We start from the raw sequence: 20,954 nt of genomic DNA, 5'->3' as shown, positions 1-20,954 counted from the left end.
CTGCAATTGGTCAGGTCTAGGTTCAGCAACGGTATGTGCTCCAAGAATGAGGTCAGCTGACTACCTGAACATACTGAATGACCAGGTTATTCCATCAATGGATTTTTTCTTTCCTAATGGCACGGGCATATTCCAAGATGACAATGCCAGGATTCATCGGGCTCAAATTGTGAAAGAGTGGTTCAGGGAGCATGAGACATCATTTTCACACATGGATTGGCCACCACAGAGTCCAGACCTTAACCCAATTGAGAATCTTTGGGATGTGCTGGAGAAGGCTTTGCGCAGTAGTCAGACTCTACCATCATCAATGCAAGATCTTGGCGAAAAGTGAATGCAACACTGGATGGAAATAAATCTTGTGACATTGCAGAAGCTTATCGAAACAATGCCACAGCGAATGCGTGCCATAATCAAATCTAAAGGCGATCCAACGAAATATTAGAGTGTGTGACCTTTTTTTTGGGTGGCGACCTTTTTTTTGGACAGGCAGTGTATATACCACAAGTGTATGTATCAAAACACACAAAAACACTGAAATTGAAGCCATGCAATATTTGGCCATCATCCAATAATGTCCCATGTTTTATGTTTATGTGCATATCTTATTGCTGTTACTGCAGTGTGTTTCCTTGGAGGAAATTTGGTATCTCCCTGTTGCCAGGCTCTGATGTAACCAGGTCCTCCCTGCTTCCTATGTCAGGCAGTCTCCCACTCTCCTCCACTTCCCAACGAGCCTGGCCACTAGGGTAGCTCCATCCCTCCATGCAGCCTGCTTGCCGGCAAAGTTCCTCATCCTCTTGCTGTAGGGCACACACATGCCCTCTCCAGCTCTTAAAGTGCCAGCGTGCACTCAACTCCATCTTCACCAGCCAAAGCCTGGCAAACCTCCGGTACTTAGGGCACCTTCACCTGTGGAAAGTTGCCTGAGCAATAATGGTCCTCCAGGATAATGCCCTTAGGATTAGCCCAAAACCAAATCTGTTGGTTAACAAATGCCACACCCACTGCCGCAACAGTGTGTTCAGGCCATGGAACCCACTGGCTCACCCAAGATGGATCTTCCAAAAGTATATAATGAGCTGACTACTCAATGTGGCTGCCTAGAGCAAATCCTGCATTACCTGCACACCATTTCTGCCCACCAGGACGCCTTTTCCACTACCACTCTGGTACTGCAAACCTCAAGCTGCAGTATCTGCACCGTTGCTACATCAGGAGTCTCTAGTCTGCATCTCTTGCTTCCTCCACACTATGAAGAAGACCCCAAGCTATGTTGTGGATTCCTGAACCAGTGTACATCCACTTTGAGCAACAGGCCCACTAATTCCCTACTGACTGCCTGGGACACTCCTCTATAGGAATGCAGCGATCCTGGAATTCTTGACTACCTTCCACAAGGTCTTTGAGGAGCCAGTCTATAGGATTTCAACTGCCTCCTCCCTCCTGCACCTCCACCAGGGCAACCTTACAGTCGGGCAGTATGCTATACAGTTATGCACCCTAGATTCTGAATTATCACGGAATAAAGAGGCGCTGGTGGCAGTTTTCTGGGAGGGTCCAACAGGTCACATAAAAGATTAACTGGCAAGTCTTGATGTTCCATCTATCCTGGATGACCTGATTAGCCTGGTACCCAAACTGATCTGCTTCAGAGAACACCTCAAGGAATCTGCACAAGAGTAGAGTTCCTCTCGTTGGCAGCACCTACTTTTCAGAGGCACATGCTTCCAACTTCTGTATCATTGTAAATGGTAAATGTATTTACTATTTGTAATTGAGTATCTCAGTGCATTGTAGCCGTGTTACTGAACACGGACATTGCTGCAAGACAACAGGTAGATAGGATACATCAGGAACATCTCTGTGTTCACTGCCCCCTCCTAGTGTCATGCCTTCTTTTATCCTAACAACAGGCAACAAAACCCCACCATGCTCTATGGAAGATAATCAAGAGAGTCTCCTTGTTGATGAGTTGTGTGAGAACAGTCAGCATTTGGACTGCCATCAGGAGGAGGTTTAGGGGGTAGGCAGGGATCCCATGCATAGCTGTGTTGGAGGTGGTGATAATAGTGGCACTTGTAGCCAGGGTGGAGTCAGTAGGTGCGACAGTGGCAAATTCAATGCAGGGAATTGAGGGGGTGACCAAAGAGCACACGATGACACAGTCTGATACAAGTGGCATGGAGGGTGAGAATGATAATGATTATGTGTTGGAAAGGACCTGGGAGACAAATTAGGGTGCTGAGGAGGGGGTAGAGGAGGAGGGTGGTGGCAGTGGAAGCAATAAAAAACAGAGGTAACATGCAGCCAAAACCTCACAAAAAACTGCCAGGCTAGATCTGCTTCTATTATGGTCAGCTCAGGAACTGGTGATGCCACTGATACTTTTGGTGCAGGATCAAAACGTGCCAAGCATACAAGTGTCTCCCGTTTGGCAGTTTTTCTCCACTGTGTTGAAAGACATAACCATTGCTGTTTGCAAGATCTGCAGGATTACAATAAGCTGTAGGCGTTCAAACACTAACATAGGCACCACGGCTCTATCACAGCATATGCAGCTACATTACCCAATCCAGTGGGAAAATTGTGGCCACCCGCTAGTACTCGTCTCCTTTGCAGCAGCTAGGCCACATCCATGTGAAGTACAGTGTCCTTTTGTTGTCATCATCACTTACTGCTTCTCCGTCGTCAGCCATCAATGAATGTGTGGCCAGGAAACAAATCTACTCTGCTTGTGCTCAAGCATAACTCCCACCTGGCCAAATTGATGGTGGTGCAGTCTTCTAGATGGCATTATTTCTCCCAAAGAGCTATCTCTTTCTGGTACTCTCAAGTGGCTGAGAACATTGGCCGCTCCTTGCAATTGTCGCTATGCAGAAAGATGCACACCACAGTGGACACCTGGAGCAGCTTTTACGGGCAGGTATTGAATATGTCTTTCACAAGCCATTGGGTCAGTCTTTGTTATCTCATCGCAGCAAGAAGGCCAGGTCTTACTGACAGCTCCACATTTGTGTCTGTCTGGTTCCAACACCAGGTGCTTATCCGCCTCCTCCATGTCCTCCTCTATGGACATGCTTCCATCCCCAACAGAAGCAGGGCAAAGCATCGCTCACCCTCTCTCCTATCATTTGTGTAAAGTGAAGCACTGCCATGTGGTGTTAGAGTTGATGGATGAGAGTTGCTAAAGTCCATCAACCAGCAAACATCCTACTGGCTGTATTCCTACCATTTCCAACCAAGTAAGGTGGTCAGAGACATTGTGGCTGCAATGCGTTTGGGAGAAATAATACAATCTCCCAACTTTTTGAAAACGTACAATAGCTTGCGGAGTGTGCTGGCATTGTCCAGGAGACTCTCCTCTTATTTCAGCCATTATGTGGGGAGGAATGCCCTCCTGGACTTAGTTACATAGTTAATACGGTTGAAAAAAGACATACGTCCATCAAGTTCAACCAAGGGATAGGTGGGGACGCGAATCCCAGAAATAAGCATTCATGTTTTTTACTTTTAAGAATTCGTCTAAACCCTTTTGAAACTGTCCACTGTTCCTGCTGTGACCACATCCTGAGGACGTCTATTCCACAGATTCACAGTTCTCACAGTAAAGAAGCTTTGACGCTTCTGGAGACTGAACTTTTTCTTCTTCTGTCGGAGGCAGTGCCCCCTTGTCTTTTGAGCACATTTTACATGGAGCAGCTTTTTGCTGTATTTTTTGTATGGCCCATTTATATACTTGTACAGGTTAATCATGTCCCCCCCTTAGACGTCTCTTCTCAAGACTAAATAAATTCAATTCTTGTAATCTTTCTTCATAACTAAGACCCTCCATTCCCCTTATCATTTTAGTCGCTCTCCTCTGTACTATTTCCAGCTGCAGAGTGTCCTTTCTATGGACTGGTGCCCAGAACTGGACTGCGTATTACAGATGAGGCCGCACCAGTGCTTTGTAAAGTGGTAGTATTACATCCCTGCACCGCGAGTCCAGGCCTTGTTTAATGCAGGACAATGTCCTGGTGGCCTTAGAAGCAGCTGATTGACATTGTATGCTGTTATTTAATCTACCATCCACAAGGACACCCAAATCCTTCTCTATAAGTGACTCTCCCAGTGCTACATCACCAGGACATATGAAGCACAGAGATTATTACCACCAAGATGCAGAACTTTACATTTGTCCACATTGAACCTCATTTGCAAAGTTGCTGCCCAATCACTCAGAGTGTTCAAGTCAGCTTGTAGTTTGTGGACATCTTTCATAGACTGTACAGTTCTACACAGCTTAGTGTCATCTGCAAAAATAGATATGGTGCTATTAATCCCGTCCTAAATATCATTAATAAATAAATTAAATAATAAAGGGCCCAGAACTGAACCTTGGGGTCACCACTTATAACCTGGGACCATTCTGAATAGGAATAATTGACCACAACTCTCTGGACACGGTCCTTCAGCCAGTTTTCAATCCAATTACAAACTATACTTTCCAAGCCAATAGACCTTACTTTACTTATTAAGCGTCTATGAGGGACAGTATCAAAAGCCTTTGCAAAATCCAGAAACACTACATCTACAGCCGCCCCTCTGTCCAGGCTACTACTCACCTCCTCATAAAAACAAATCAGGTTAGTCTGACAACTTCTGTCCTTGGTAAATCCATGCTGGTTATCACTTATAATATTATATAATATATAACTAACTGGTCTATAATTACCTGTGGAGGACCTTAATCCTTTTTTGAATATAGGCACCACGTTTGCCTTGCGCCAATCACTTGGCACTGTACCAAACAGGGGCACAGCAATGACTGAACTGAGCTCTTTAAGCACTCTTGGGTGTACTCCATCTGGACCCGGAGCTTTGTTCACATTTACCCTATTTAACTTCTCTTGGACCATATCTACAGTTAGCCAATTGAGTATATCACTGGATGTACTAACAGCCCCGGTGCCACAGATATCAGCTCCTTTCTCTTCTTTTGTATATACAGAGCTAAAAAAACTATTTAGGAACTCTGCCTTTTCCTTATCTTCAGTGACTACCCCCCCCCCATACCATTATTTAGGGGACCTACCTGCTCAGACCTAGGTTTTTTAGCATTTATATATTTAAAAAACATTTTGGGATTTGTTTTGCTTTATTTTGCTACCCGCTGTTCATTTTGTATCTTTGCTAATTTTATCTCCTTTTTGCAGATTTTATTAAGCCCTTTGTAATCTTCAAATGCTACAGTTGACCCCTCAGATTTGTATTTTTTAAATGCCCTCTTTTTGTCTTTTATTGCTCTTTTTACAGTAGCTGTAAGCCATGGGGGTTTAATTTTAGCCATTTATACTTGTTACCTAAAGGGATAAAAAAAAATTGAGCAATTACTCAATGTGGATTTGAAGCTCTCCCATTTGTCCTCAGTATTATTATGTGACAGTAGCTGCTCCCAGTCTATGCCCTGAAATGCTGCCCTCAACCCAGGGAAATTAGCCTTTTTGAAATTCAGTGTCTTTGCTCTGCCTGACAGAGTTTGCCTTTTATAGTTTAGGGGGAATATAATTATATTGTGGTCACTATTACCTCGTGTTTCTCGAACAGTAACATTACCAACAAGCTCTGCATCATTAGAAATTACCAGATACAACAGAGCATCGCCCCTAGCGGGGGTTTCTACAAACTGCCCCATAAAGTGGTCCTGCAGCAAGGTGAGGAATTTTCTCCCCTTTGCGGTTGAGGCAGAACCATGACCCCAGTCAATGTCTGGGGAGTTAAAATCTCCCATTATGACCACTGTACCAGCCTGTGCCGCCCGTTCTATTTGGTTATACAGTTGCGTTTCTATATCCTCTGTCATGTTAGGGGGTCTATAGATTACACCAAGTATTATTTTTTCAGTGTTTATATCCCTTTAAACTTCCACCCATAAGGTTTCCACATCCTCACCATCCTCACGCACAATTGCCTCTCTCACACTTGTCTTCAGATCACTACTCACATACAGGCACACGCCACCACTTTTTCTATTGACCCGGTCTTTCCTAAATAGTGTAAAACCCTCAATATTTACAGCCCAGTCATGTGAAGAGTCCAACCATGTCTCAGCCACCCAACTACATCGATGTGTTCTTCTAGTACCATAGCTTTCAGCTCCCCCATTTTGCTAGCTAGACTTCTGGCATTTGTGAAAATACATTTTAAATTACTTATTGTAAAGTGATTATCCAGGATTTTTTGGTTACCTTGGTGAATTTTTGTATGTAACGGGACTTGCAGAGTCAGAACAGTCTGTGGTTACACTGCTCAATCTGCAACGGTCCAACTCACTGAAATTCTACTTTGCAGATACTAGAGCGTCTGTATGAGCAGCGTAAAGCGGTGAATTAATTTGTCATGCAACAGACCACCTCAGCAGGGAGCATCTGTTGTTTCAAAGTCAGGCAATGGCAGCTCATCAGAGACGCCTGTCACATACTGAAGCCCTATGAAGAGGTCACAAAAATGTATCAATAGGGACACAAGGAGAAAGTCCCATGGAGGAGGAGCTGCCACTGGAAAAGGAGGAGTCAGTAGAGGTGGAGGAGCAGAAGGATTATGGAGATAATGATGATCATGACACACAATTATCTGAGGTGCAGAGGCGGAAAGAACAGGGTCCTCCAGCGCGCCTCACAGAATGGCAAGCTGTATGCTTCCATGATTATGTAATAACAGTTGTATCAATCACATAAAGCAGTCTTTAGACCCTCACTATCAAAGCAAAATGGAGGAATGTATTCTTCCTGCCAGGGGGGCCAAATTACTTTGTTACCAGGAAACGCCATGTACATAGCTTGCGGCAGCTTTCGGTGAGCGGTCACCTGCAGCCCGTGTGTCTGAGGACCCTCTCCACCCCCTGCAGAGTCACCTACTTTCCAGACATTCCACTGCCACAAGCAGCAGAAGCCACAGCAGCAGCCAGGTAAGTATCATCAACATGATGGAGCATTTCTTTAATGTGCTGGCATAATTTGCAAACGGAGACCTACCTCCTCAACACTCAGGTTCAGTCTTACCTGGACTCTGGCCTTTCTTTGGCACATACCATGTTTCCTGACCCTATGGACTTCCGGGCAGATAGACTGGAACACTGGCCAGAATTGTCCCAGTATGCTGTCTCTGTTCTCTCTTGCCCAGCCACCAGTGTCTTCTCAGAGATGTTTTTCAGCACCGCACGGGAAGTTGTGACACCCAAACGTCGCAAATTGTCCTCTGTCAGTCTCTAAAACATCACTTTTGACAAAATGAACGAGGTGTAAATCTGTAAGGATTTTCACACTCTGCCAGCTGAGGAAGATGAAGAGATCTTCCCTGAATGATGGTGCCCCATCATGTATAGCTGCTACTGCTGCCCACGTCATGCCACTGCTGCTGTCTGTCTGCCTACAATCATTTTCTGTGCCTCATGGCTGTTGCCACTATGTTCCATACCATATGGCTACTACTGCTGACTACTACTACCTCTAAACAGCCCCACAACATCTACTGCCTGGTCCCTAGCTATTGCAGCCACATGCCACTAATGCTGCTCTCAATTTAAAGGGAGAGTTTTCCAGGATCATTCAGAACAAGCTGCTTTTTCTTCTGATAATTAACACTTGTATAAATACGGGTAGACATTTTGTCCTCGTTAAGGCATCATTTTTGGATGCTTGTGCAGAAATAGCCACTCTTTTTTCTGACATTAACGTGTGTGTGTATAAACAGAGGCAGGGATCTGCCAATGTTAAGGCATAATTTTTGCACACTTGGTCTCCAAACAAGCAACAGTTTTTTTTCCACAAAACTGTGTGTATTGCACAGTAAAATTCTCATAGACTCTATTGCTAATGCATTGATGTCTATGAGAGAAACAATCTGATGATTACTTAATATAGTTCCCTATACTGTATTTCTCACCCTATAGGATGCACCCCCCCCTCCCCGATGTGGAGGGAAAATGTCAGTGCATCTTATGGGGTGAACACTAATGAGTGCTTCCATTATGGAAACACTCACTAGTACAGGGGGACTGGGGAGCGGTGAATGCAGCGCTGCCCGGGCTCTGTACTCACCGCTTCCTGGTCTTCCTTGGCTGCATGCTGTTCTGTGTCCTGAGTACAGTGTGAGGACGTTGGCTCTCTCTGTGACCTCACACTGTGCGGCATTGGGCCACAGCAAGGTGCAAACCAGAAAGAGACTGGGTCTCAGGAGCGGCTGCGGCATCCAGAGCAGGAGGAGTAAGTTGATTTTTTTTTTTTCTCTGATCAGACGTCTGATTCACATGGGGGACTTATTAACATGGGGGTCTGATTTGAGGTCTGATTGGGGGTCTCATAAACATTAGGGGTTTGATATGAGGTCTGACTGGGGGTCTCATAAACATTGGTGCTCTGATCTGAGTTCTGATTGGGAATCTTATAAATACTGGGCATCTGATCTGAGGTTTTAATAGAGGTCTTATTAACATTGGGGGTCTAATCTGCGGTCTGATTGGGGATCTGAACTGAGGTCTGATTGGGGGTCTTATTAACATTGGAGGTCTGGTCTGAGGTCTTATTAACATTGGGGGTATGAGCTGAGGTCTGATGAAAAATATTTTTTTTCTTATTTCCTCCACTAAAACCTAGGTGCATCTTATGGGCAGGTGTGTCGTATAGGGTGAAAAATACAGTAAATGTTTTTAAAAATATATAAAAAAATCTAAGAAATACAAAAATTCAAATCCCCCTTTCCCCAGAATAAAAATACATAAACAATAAAAAATAAACATAAAAATGGCCGTTTCACAGTTTTTTGGTTGCCTCACCTCCCATGAAAAATTTAATAAAAAGTGATCAAAAATTCATACACCCCAAAATGGTATCAATGAAAATTACAGATCACCCCTCAAAGCCCTCACACATCTCTATAGACATGACTACAAAAAAGTTTTAAGGCCAGAATATGACGATGAAAAATTTTTCTTTTTATTTTATTTTTTTTATTTTTTTCATTATTAAAACGCAAGAAAAATTATACATGTGGTATTGCCATAAACCTACTGACCTGGAGAATGAAAGTAACAGGTCAGTTTTACCACAGCGGGAATTCCGTAAAAACAAAACCCCTAAAACTGTTGCGGAATTGCATTGTTTTTTACCCCATTTCAAAAAATAAGCCTTCATGTGACCGGAACAAAATAAAAAATAACTCCAGGGCTGATAGGGTTAAGAGCGTAAAGGGGGGGTTGTCTCACTGCAGCCAATGGCATTTATCATGTAAAGAAAGTTAATACAAGCCACTTACTAATGTATTGTGATTGTCCATATTGCCTCTTTTGCTGGCTGGATTAATTCCATCACATTATACACTGTATCCAGAGGTTACAACCACCCTGCAATCCAGCAGTGCTTGCACATTATAGGAAAAAGCACTGACCCATGCGCATTCCCATGGGCCCTGCCACCATAGAAGCCACCACTTTATCCCATAGTGTGCAAGCACGGCCACAACTGATGGATTGGAGGGTGGTCATGGACACAAGCAGTGTATAATGTGATTGCAAAATGAATGCCAGCAAAGGAGCAGTGATGAGCGGCAATATTCGAATTCGCGATATTTTGCAAATATTTGGGCGAATATTCGTCATATATTCGCAAATTTGGGAATTCGTGATCTCCAGTCATTATTTTCTTGATTGTGAAAATCGGAAAATTCAGGATAAGCAAAAATTTGCAATCAACACTACTCCTAAAGTTAAAGATATTGCAGCCTTCTTATTGGCCCACAAGCAAGAAGCAGTGAGGGATCATGGTTACTGATGAAAAAAAATCTAGAATATTCGCGATTACGAAGATATAGCACTATATTCTAGATATTCGTAAATTCTCAAAGTGCCGATATTCGCCCAAAAATTCGCAATCAACACTATAAAGCAGGCAAGATGGGCAATCACAATACATTAGTAAGTGGCTTGTTCTACATGATAAGTGACATTTGCTGAAGTGAGACAACCCCTATAGGAAGAGGGGGGAAAAATAGCAAAAAAATGTCAAAAATTAAAAAGAAGATATAACATTTTTTATTTAAAACATTTCTAGAGTCCTATGAGACTAGAGTGTGTTATGTACCAATTTTCAATTTTAGAGAAACTTCGATGAATTGATTTGGGACTTTTTGAAAAATTCGACACAAAGGAATCTCAAGAAGTTTGCTCATCTCAAGTCTGAATACTTATGTCAATGCAATATTTTAGTTTTTTCTTTTGATTGTTAGCAAAGATTTCATACATTCTGTTCTCAGTTTCTCACTATGGGGAGCTGAGTGCAGAATGATGGTGAAAACTAGATTTTTTTTTATTATTGTAGCACAAAGCCACAACATAATAAAATGTGAAATAAAGTGAAAGGGTCTGAAGACTTTGCGAATGCACTGTACTTAAGTAATGTTTATTGTATTCATGGGAAAACTGCAAAAAGTTATTTAAACTCATGTAAATACACCCTGTAAGTCTACTGTATATTGAGCACAATACTGCTGGCCAAGCACTGTATAGTAATGTATGGTTTTCGTGATATTGCTGCCCCTTGGTTCTGGGGATTGTGGGGATCCAGGCTGTCAGACCTCCAATAATCAATATGCCAATGAGTTTGGTGGAAAAGTCCATGTGAACTGATGTCCTGAGCCTGCCATAGCAGTTAAGTATCATGCTAATATTTTAGGTCCACTTACCTGATGAGCCGTTACACAGCGTGAAACCAGATGTCAGAAGTGAGCAACAGAACAGCAGGGATACAAGTGTCTCTGGAAACCCCGGAGCCCCCATTTTCCACAGAAAAGTCTGTACTTCAGACTGATGTGAACACTTGCACTGGATACAATATGTTACTAAGCTGCACATTACTTCTTCAGATGTGCAGGACTCTATGTTCCTGCTGAAGGAACCAATGAAAAAAATTCTTAAAGTCGTCACTTGTTACCAGGGAGAGCGCTTCAAAGAAATGCAGTGTTGCTAATGTACGATCGTACGGAAAGATTTTCAATGTAAAAAAAAAAACCTTTCTTAGGGCTCATGCACATGGCTGTTGTTTTTGTCCTCATCCGCTCCGCATTTTTTGCGGGTTGGATGGGGACCTATTCACTTCAATGGGGCAGCAAAAGATGTGGACAGCTGTCTGCATCCGTATGTCTGTTCTGTAGCATCTGCAGAAATATAGAACAAGTCCCATTATTGTCCGCGTTATGGACAAGGATCGAACTGTTCTTTTATTGACCAGATTTTTTTACTAATGAGATGACCTCTGGAGCTCAGCTGCCTTCTCAAACAGCTGATCGGCAGGGGTCCTGGGTGTCAGACTCTCACCGATCAGATACCGATGACCCATGTTTAATAACATTTTTCAAAAGTTTAGGTACACTTTAACATTACAGAATGAAAACTGGCCACAAGGTGGCATCAGCCAGTTTCTACTGTAATATGGAAACAAGGTGATATTAGAGACAGTGGCTCCCTACAGCTTCAGAATTATAAGGGTGAATACACGGAAAATCCACGTGAAATCCACACCAAAACAGCATAAAAAATGAATAAAACATGAAGATTTTGGTGCAACTAATTTATTCATGTTAACAACCCTATTTAAGTCTATGAGGAAAACCACTATATGTTAGCTGCGTAATCGCAACAACTGACACGCTGCAGATTTTGTAATCCACATGGCAGGTCAATTTCTGCATGTTAAAATATGCAAAGTGTACTTGACATGCGTAATCCACATAGTACGCAGTTACCCTACAGCCCCTTGCAGACGAGCAAGTATTCCGTGAGGGTGCAATGCATGATGCAAACGCATTGCGCCTGCACGGAATCCGGACCCATTCATTTCATTGGGGCTGTGTACATGTGCGTTTGTTTTCACGCATAACTTGTGCGTTGCTTGAAAATCGCAGCATGTTCTATATTCTGTGATTTTCACGCAACGCTGGCCCCATAGGAGTGAATGGAGCTGCGTGAAAATCGCATCGCATCCGCAAGCAAGTGCGGATGTGATGCGTTTTTCACGCATGGTTGCTGAGAGATGTTTGTATACATTCAGTTTTTTTATCACGCGTGTGCAAAATGCATAAAATGTCATTGCACCCGTGCAATAAAAACTGAACAACTGAACGCGATTGCAGGCAAAACTGAATGACTTTGCCTGCAAAATCGCGCAGTTATCACTGAAGGCATCCACAACGCATCCAGACCTAATCCGGACACGCTCGTCTGCAAGGGGCCTAAGAGTGCCTGCATACGAGTGCAGGTGAACGCACTGAAGATATCTGTCCTTTACCACATCTGCACCAAAAAACGCAATTTCTAATTGCGGATTTTAGTGCAGGTTTGATGCGGTTTACCCATAGATGTCACCCTTCTTACCTGTGAAATCCACAGTTGAAACCGCAAACATAATTGACATGCTACAAATTTGGAAATCCACACGGCATATCAATTACTGGATGGAGAACATCTGCAAAGTGTCTACATCTACATTCCATCCCGATCCAAGTACATTCTGAACTGGAAGATGATCATAATTGAGATCTACATTCTTCATTGTTTAGAGTCACTGATGGATTCTCGCACCTCTCTGTTGTTTGAGATAAATTTGTGAAGGCGCAGGTTTCCTCTTGCGCATTACTCATGGCTTTCTTACACTAGTTTGATTACAGATTCTGTGAACTCTAGACTTATAAGACCATCATCTACAAAAAAGTTTTTCTTAAGAATACTTCTTACCATAAATGGCACAACTTGGAGACAATGTGTATGTGTACTTTCATTCTGTATTCTGCTGGCTCTGTATCTGTATCTCTGTCCTCCCACCATAGGAACCTCAGGAAGTGTCTATCTTCATTCTTTACATGAAACTGGTGGAACATTTTTTCAATGTCACACATGACTGCTACGGGATACTTTCTAAATCTACAGAGTACTCCAAGCAAAGTGTTCCTAAGATCTGATACTTTTAATAGATGATCATTCCATGCAACAGCATCGTATTTTGCTGAGCAATCAAATACTACTCTAATCTTATCTGGTTTTCTTGAGTGGTAAACTCTTTGATGTGGGATGTACCACACTTCTTCTTTAGGTCGACTATTGATTTTCTCTGCATGTCCTTCTTCAAGAATGCCTTCCATGAATTTCAAATAATCCTTCTTGAATTTGGGATCTCTTCCCATCTTTTTCTTCAAACACTTTAATCTTGCTAGGGCAATATCTCTACTATTTGGCAGACGAGGTTGTTTCCTAAAGGGTAAGGACATTTCAAGATGACCTTGTTGAGTCTGCTTAATGCTTTCTTCTAGAGTGTGTACGAACTTTATGTCTTCTTGGGATACACTCTTTTCTTTAGAACTTATGTCTTCAAAATCAGATTCAAGGATCTTGATTACTTTTGCTGGACTTACGGTTGGTAACTCTTGGACAGATATTCGATGACACAATCCTGTCACCTATCTTGAGTTTGCAATCTGCTGTTTTCCTCCAACAACACCCGATCCTAGATCAGTTTGAACAGCCTAGGGTTCACCCTTTTCTCCTGTGATTACCTTTCGTGGTACCAAGGCTTCGGGACAATCGTAACCTATCAACAGTCCAAGACCACATTTCTTCAGCGGGGACAATTTATGAGATATGACATATAGGTGCTCCCATTTGTTGGCTGTTTCACAGGTAGGTAAGTCAGTCCGGACGAGGAGCGCAGCGGTGGGGGAGGACGTCCATGAAGAGGCTTGGCTGGGCAGGACTGGTAAGGAAAGGGTTAGTGGGGAGTGGGGGCGGGAGCGGTGGTGAGGCGCGAGTTGCTGGGGCGACGGGGGGCGTGGCCAGCGGTGAGGAGAACGAGAGAGGCGGAAGTGAGTGCAGTCTGGCCAGGAGACGGAATCGGAGCAGCATGTCGGCGCCTGGTCTGTCAGTGGAGGAGATGTTGGAGAGGCTGAGGAGGGAAGCGGAGGTGAGGGGGCCTGGCTGGCTGCAGGAGCAGGTTGGTGCCTGCTTAGTTTCACCTGCTCCTGTGGCTTCCCCTAATGTTCGGGCTGCCCGGCCGCGGCGTGGTATTCCGCCGGCGCGCCTAAGCCCTGAGGTCACCCCCCGGACCCGGCGCCGAGTAGGGAGCCCCTCTGTGGACCCTCGGCGGCGGGGAGCGGCCGCTAGGGCTTCTGCGAGCCGCTCCCGCCGCGGGAGGAATCCCGATACGCGGCGGGGCCCTGTGAGGAGTGGGACGCCCCTTCCCCCACTCCCTGCGGCTGTGCAGCAGGATTCGGGACCGGGAACGGTGGACCGGCCCAGTCCCTCCTTTAGCGGGCGGTCCACTCGGCTGTTTGAGGAGGATCGGGTCCCTCGGACTGCGTTGGTGGAGGACGAATACCGGCGCAGGTCCAGAGAAGATTTGAGCAGCGTGGATGAAGGTCCCCTTGCAGTGGCGGAGGCTCGGTGTCCGGCCAGTGTGGTGCAGAGGGTCGTGCAAGTGGTCCAGGAGGAGCAGCCGTCGACGTCCAGGAGCTATGATGGAGCGGTGTCCGTGCGGCAGGAGTCAGGACCTTCGGCAGCGGGAGTCACAGCGCCCGTGGTGCCTGGTGAGATTGCTTGGGGGTCCATGTTAGGGCAGGGTCTCCCGGCGGGTGGGGGGGGGACCATGGGAGAGTTTGGTAAGGGTTTGGGGCAGTTGTTGGGGGGATTGGCGGGATGGTTGTCGGGGATGGGAGCTGGTGGGGGGTCTCCGGCGCCTGGGTGGGGAGTGGGGCCGGGGTCGGGGGTTGGTGCGCGGGGGGTTGCGGCTGGGTTGGGGTCGGTGTCGGTTGAGACGCAGGCGGGTGGAGAAGGGGAGGGGCAGAGGTTGGATGATAGGGCTCGCGGTGAGGTGTATGTGTGCTTTGAGGGGCCGCTGGGGGCTCATTTGAAGCAGGAGGTGAGGGAAAAGATTTGGAAGGGCGAGTATGTGGAGATATTCTCGCTGCTTCCGTTAGAACGGTTTAATTTGGATAGAGGAAAGAAGGACGAAGGGAAGAAAGAGGAGGAGGAGAAGCGGCGACACCGTTTGATCCCACGGACTTTTGCTAATTGGCTTCAGGCGTTTGCCATATTAGCAAGTGTCATTGGTGAAAGGGCTCCGGAATGTTGTTCGGCGCTTTTTTGCTACCAGGACGCTATTGGGGAGGCGTATAGAGTTTATGGGGGTGTGGGCTGGCTCAGGTACGATGAGCAGTTCCGGCAGCGTAAGGCGGTTAGGCCTGATATCCGGTGGGATCATAAGGATATTGGGTTGTGGTTGAGGGTGACGGCGGCTCCTAGGGCTGGGCAGTCCTTTCGGGGGGAGTCCGGGGGATCTTCCCCGGGGGCGTTGGCAGCGGCATCGGCTAAAGGGTTGTGTTTCCTTTTCAACGAAGGAAATTGCAGATTTGGTGCCAAGTGCAAGTTTAAGCACGAGTGCACAGGGTGTGGGGGAGCGCATGGCGCTAACCGTTGTTTCAAAGGGGGACGGAATAAGGGGGGGGATGGTTCTGGAAAAGGGGCGGACGCCGGTGCGGGTGGAAGAGATGCAGGGGTTCCTAGATAGGTACCCGGATCAGGTTGCGGCTGGGTTGTTGGGGGATGGTTTTAGGTTTGGTTTTCGGATTCCATCGGTTGTCACGGCGGGGCCGGTGGTTCTTAAGAATCTCAGGTCTGCGCTTGTTCATGCGGAGGTGGTGACGGAAAAGTTGAGGAAGGAAGTGGAGTTGGGGCGGATGGCGGGTCCGTTTAATGAGCCGCCGATTGGGGGGTTGAGGGTGTCTCCGCTGGGGGTAGTGCCGAAGAAAGAGCCGAACAAGTTTCGGCTCATTCATCACTTGTCTTACCCGAAAGGTGCGTCGGTCAATGATGGTATAGATCCTGATCTTTGTTCAGTGGTTTACACCTCATTTGATGCGGCTGTGAAGTGGGTGAGGCGGTTGGGGCAGGGGGCGTTGATGGCTAAGGTTGATGTGGAGGCGGCTTTTCGCCTGCTTCCAGTACACGTGGAGAGCATGGGGTTGTTGGGTTGTTTTTGGGAGGGGGAATATTTTGTGGATCGGTGCTTGCCGATGGGCTGCTCTCTTTCGTGTGCATATTTTGAGACCTTTAGCACCTTTTTGGAATGGGTAGTGGTGGAAGTTTCTGGTTGTGCCTCCGTTATCCATTATTTAGACGATTTTTTATGTTTAGGGCCGGCGAATTCCCGGGTTTGTTCTTTGTTGTTGCATACAGTGCAGTCGGTTTTTGCGAGATTTGGGGTTCCGTTGGCGCAGGAGAAGACGGTGGGTCCAGTGACGGAATTGTGTTTTTTGGGGATTGTGATAGATACGGAACGTATGGAGTGTAGGCTTCCCCAGGATAAGTTGGTGGATTTGCGTCAGGAGATTGATAGGGCCATTGGGAGGGAGAAGATTAGGTTGCGGGAGTTGCAGTCATTGTTAGGTAAATTGAATTTTGCTTGTCAAATTATGCCGATGGGTAGAATTTTTTGTAGAAGGTTGGCCGCGGCTACGGCAGGGGTGTCGGTGCCGTATCATTTTATCAGGTTACGTAAAGAGTTGAAAGGGGATCTGAGGGTGTGGGCGGAGTTTTTGGGTCAGTACAATGGTAGGTCTTTGGTGATGGGGGAGTTGTGTGATAGCGTGGATTGTGAGTTATATACCGACGCGTCCGGGGGGGTGGGGTTTGGTGCCTATTGCCAGGGGCAATGGTGTGCGGGTACGTGGCCAGAGTCGTGGGTAAGTCGGGGGTGGGTAAGAAACATGGCCTTGTTGGAACTTTTTCCCATTGTGATGGCGGTGGTGTTGTGGGGCGAGAAATTGAAAAACAGGAAGGTGCGCTTTCATTGTGACAATTTGGGGGTGGTTCAGGCTATTAACAGTTTGTCCGCATCTTCCCCGCCGGTGGTTAGGCTGTTACAGTTTTTGGTATTGCGGTGTTTGTCGCTTAACATGTGGTTGGTGGCGGAACATGTGGCTGGAGTGGCTAATTCAGTGGCGGATTCTCTTTCTCGTTTGCAGTGGGAGCGGTTCCGGCTTCTTGCGCCAGAAGCGGAGGCGGAGGGTCTGCAGTGTCCGGCGTGGCTGTGGGCGATCCTGGAAGAGAAGTGATGGGGTTGTTGAGGGATTCGTTGAGTCCGGGTACTTGGCGGGAGTATGGTAAGGCGTGGACGACCTGGGAGGCGTGGAATGGGACGTGGGGAGCAGGCGGAGTGGACGGCGAAGTACGGTTGTTGATGTTGTTGGGGCAGTTGAAGAGTGAGGGGTGGTCGGTGTCCAGGGTGAATCATCTTGTTTCCGGTATAGCGTTTGGTTTTAAGTGGCGGGGGCTGGCCGATTTGACTAAGAGTTTTTTGGTGCGGCAGGTGTTGAAGGGTTGGCGTAGGGGTGCGGGCAGGGTGCCGGATTGTCGGAGGCCGGTGTCTTTTGAGTTGTTGGTGCGAATGGGGGACAGGTTGAGTGGTGTTTGTAGTTCGGGGTGGGAGCTAGGGCTCTTTAAGGCGGCGTTTGCTTTGGCGTTCTTTGGGGCTTTTCGCTTGGGGGAGTTGGTGTGTGGGAGGGTTAGGAGAGCGGGGGGCCTTAGGAGCGAGGATGTTGAGTGGGTGGGGGATATGTTGCATATTCGGATTCGCAGGTCCAAAACGGATCAGGAGGGCAGGGGGCTGCGTTTTACGTTGTTTGCGGTGCCGGGGTGTAGTATGTGCCCGGTGAGGTGTGCGGAATCGTATGGCGCGAGGCTGGGGAGGGATGAGGTCCCGTTTCTGAGGCATGAGGATGGTTCCTTTTTGTCTCGGTTTCAGTTTCTGGCGGTCTTTAGAAAATGTTTGACGGTTTTGGGGGTGTCGGTCAAGGATTATTCTGGGCATTCATTCAGAATTGGTGCGGCAACTGAGGCAGCCAGGGCGGGCGCCAGTGAGGAGGTGATTAGGCGGATTGGGCGTTGGGAGTCGGTTCGCTTTAGATCGTATGTGCGGCCTGCATTGTTGTAGAGTAAGGAGGTGGGAGGTGATGTTGATTTTGTCCCCTTTTTTGTGTTCACAGGTCGAATGGCGGCGGCGTTGGTGTGGATTTTGGGGCACTCCTATGTGTTCTGGGGTGCGATTAGAGCGGATGTGAGGCCGAGTGGTCGGCAGTTGGGGGTGAGTCCGGAGTTGGCTACGGTCCGGTGGTTAGGCGTCAGAGGTATGTTGTGGGGCGGAGTGTTGAGGGAGGTGCATCGTTTCGTTCGTTTAGATCGTCCTCCTGATGTATTGGCGTTGCACGTGGGGGGGAATGATTTAGGGAAGCGTCCGTTTAGGGAATTGGTGCGGGATGTCAAGTTTGACTTGCTCAGGATTTGGGCGTTGTTTCCGGGGGTTATCGTTGTCTGGTCTGATATTGTGCCGCGTAAGGTGTGGAGGGGGGCGAGGTCGGTAGAGAGCCTGAATAAGGCTCGGATTAAGGTGAACAGAGCGGTGGGCCGTTTTATGGCGAGGAATGGTGGTGTGGTGGTGCGGCATGAGGTATTGGAGAAGGGTGAGGGTGCGTTTTGGAGGGCGGATGGGGTGCACCTGAATGCGGTGGGTACGGATTTGTGGGCTCTGGGGCTCCAGAGTGGAGTGGAGATAGCTTTGCGGATGTGGAGGGACGCGCAGGGTTGAGGTAGTCAAGCTGCGCGTTCTTGGAGGCGGGGGAGGTCCTTGAAGTGGTGAAATATGGTGGTACTTGAGGATGGGAGGGCCCCGCGGGAGGGGCTGGACTCTCATTGAGGAGCTGATAGGAACTAAGTACGCGTCCATCAGTTGCTGCCTCCGAGCTTGGTTCAACGGCTGGGGGCAAGATGGAGACGCAGGTGTTCCAGTGCTTATAAAGTTATTGGGGCTTCTAGGACCTCCCTCGTCAGGGGTTAACTCATGTTATATTTATGTTGTATTTATTTAATAAACGGCTGCTGTGGCCGATTAAATCCAAGCAGTGGTGTGGTGTGTTTTATTTATATGGGGGCTGGGTGTGGGGTGGAGGTTATGGGATGGTTGGGCTTATAGGACTGAACGAATAGCCAATGCCTGCTTCAAGTCAGTCCGGACGAGGAGCGCAGCGGTGGGGGAGGACGTCCATGAAGAGGCTTGGCTGGGCAGGACTGGTAAGGAAAGGGTTAGTGGGGAGTGGGGGCGGGAGCGGTGGTGAGGCGCGAGTTGCTGGGGCGACGGGGGGCGTGGCCAGCGGTGAGGAGAACGAGAGAGGCGGAAGTGAGTGCAGTCTGGCCAGGAGACGGAATCGCCCACCCGCCCGGCCCTATTGGAAGAGGTGGTTGTGAGGTGGGGGTTGTTATATGTCGCGGCAGTCGTGGAGGCGGGGGAGGTCCTTGAAGTGGTGAAATATGGTGGTACTTGAGGATGGGAGGGCCCCGCGGGAGGGGCTGGACTCTCATTGAGGAGCTGATAGGAACTAAGTACGCGTCCATCAGTTGCTGCCTCCGAGCTTGGTTCAACGGCTGGGGGCAAGATGGAGACGCAGGTGTTCCAGTGCTTATAAAGTTATTGGGGCTTCTAGGACCTCCCTCGTCAGGGGTTAACTCATGTTATATTTATGTTGTATTTATTTAATAAACGGCTGCTGTGGCCGATTAAATCCAAGCAGTGGTGTGGTGTGTTTTATTTATATGGGGGCTGGGTGTGGGGTGGAGGTTATGGGATGGTTGGGCTTATAGGACTGAACGAATAGCCAATGCCTGCTTCATGCAAACTCGATCTAGAGGTATATCGTCTTTTGTATAAGCTGGAGGTAGATCTAATGTGAAGTTTGAATGAAGTCCTCTAACTCTCAGTCCTTTGACCCTTTGACTATTCACTAATGTGTTTCTTCCCGTAAATGTGGTGAGTTTGAGCTTCACTTGTAATTTCTTGCAGATTTATTGAACAATGAAGGTGACGTCACCCTGGGCATCCAGTAGCGCATAGGCGTATACCTTCTTGTTCCTCATTTTAGGATTTGAAATGCACACTGGTATAACCATTGATGTGCCATTGCTTTTTCCTTCCCTCACTCTGCAAGAGAATACCAATACTTTATTTTCTTCCTCAGCATCTTTAGGTATTGAGGATTTATCTTTCTTTGGACGTTCTTCATGTAGTGGTGTAGGATGGCGTCCTTTGAAAACACTGCATGTGGCCTTTTTCTTATACTACTTAGTAACATGGCCTTTTGTTAGGAATCCAAAACACAGTTGGTTATCAAGTACAAATTTTTTCTTTCCATCTGGAGACTTTTCCTTCAATTGTTGGCACTTGTGTATGGAGTGGTTCTCTCCACAGGACATACATTTGAAGGTAGTCTGAAGATTTGTCGGCTCTGTCTCTCTACTGATCCCAGTAGTGACTTTGAACTTGCTCTTGTAGGTATCTAGACATTTAGCTGCTGCGTTGGTTGCAAAGCTAGTTGCTCTTGTGCATCTTATATCTCTCGCAGGCCTTTCTTCTAAGGATTTTAAGACATAAGATGATGTTACTGGATTACATGCTATTCGTGATTCCTTATTGACGAAAGCAAAGAACTCTTTAAAACTTGGGAAGTCCTTACCTAGTTCTAACTGTTCAGTCATATAGCAATTCCATCTAGAACCCACTTCTTCAGGTAGCTTAGCTGGCACCCTGTGGTTTTCTAGATAGTCGTTCAGTACTTTTAGTCCTTGTACATGTGGGATAGCATTGCTGCATGCATGCAGGAAGTCACCATACTTTTGGAGTCTGAAGTGCTCTTAAGGACCTATTTAGGACCTATTTTAGGCCAGTTATTCAATTTCTCTCTAAAAGTTCTTTGCACTAGGAAAGGATGACCATATCTTGCATTCAATTTTTCCCAAGCTTGCTTGTAGGCTTCTTCGTCTTTTCTATAGAAGTTACCTTCAAGAGCTTACTTTGCTTCTCCACCAACATATCTCTGAAGATAGAAAA

At 46.8% G+C, this 20,954-nt stretch overlaps 2 protein-coding genes across 2 annotated transcripts in view; one reads left to right on the top strand and one right to left on the bottom strand.

The window, feature by feature from the left end:
- Positions 1–10,872, bottom strand: part of LOC122919390 (H-2 class II histocompatibility antigen, E-S beta chain-like) — a 49,798-nt gene extending 38,926 nt beyond the window's left edge. The window contains exon 1 of the mRNA XM_044268389.1: positions 10,720–10,872. Within this exon, the coding sequence (XP_044124324.1) occupies positions 10,720–10,813 (94 nt within the window). The 5' untranslated portion in view covers positions 10,814–10,872. The remainder of the gene's footprint in view (positions 1–10,719) is intronic.
- Positions 10,873–13,606: 2,734 nt separating this feature from the next.
- LOC122919433 lies at positions 13,607–18,755 on the top strand. Its single transcript, XM_044268465.1, has 2 exons — positions 13,607–14,607; positions 17,044–18,755. The coding sequence occupies exons 1-2, from the start codon at positions 13,755–13,757 to the stop codon at positions 18,009–18,011; spliced, it is 1,821 nt and encodes a 606-aa protein (XP_044124400.1). The 5' UTR covers positions 13,607–13,754; the 3' UTR covers positions 18,012–18,755.
- The last annotated feature ends 2,199 nt before the right edge of the window (positions 18,756–20,954 follow it).

This window comes from Bufo gargarizans, chromosome 9 (assembly GCF_014858855.1).
Source record: "Bufo gargarizans isolate SCDJY-AF-19 chromosome 9, ASM1485885v1, whole genome shotgun sequence".
Taxonomy (NCBI): domain Eukaryota; kingdom Metazoa; phylum Chordata; class Amphibia; order Anura; family Bufonidae; genus Bufo; species Bufo gargarizans.
The sequence above is the reverse complement of the archived record's forward strand: the minus strand, read 5'-3'. Positions and strand labels throughout refer to the sequence as shown.

Excerpts from the sequence above, each read along its gene's own strand:
- LOC122919433 (XM_044268465.1), top strand. The coding sequence starts at position 13,755 with ATGAAGAGGCTTGGCTGGGCAGGACTGGTAAGGAAAGGGTTAGTGGGG. Across the intron at positions 14,608-17,043 it reads CACAGCGCCCGTGGTGCCTG|TGGGAGCGGTTCCGGCTTCT; the intron begins GTGAGATTGCTT and ends TCTCGTTTGCAG.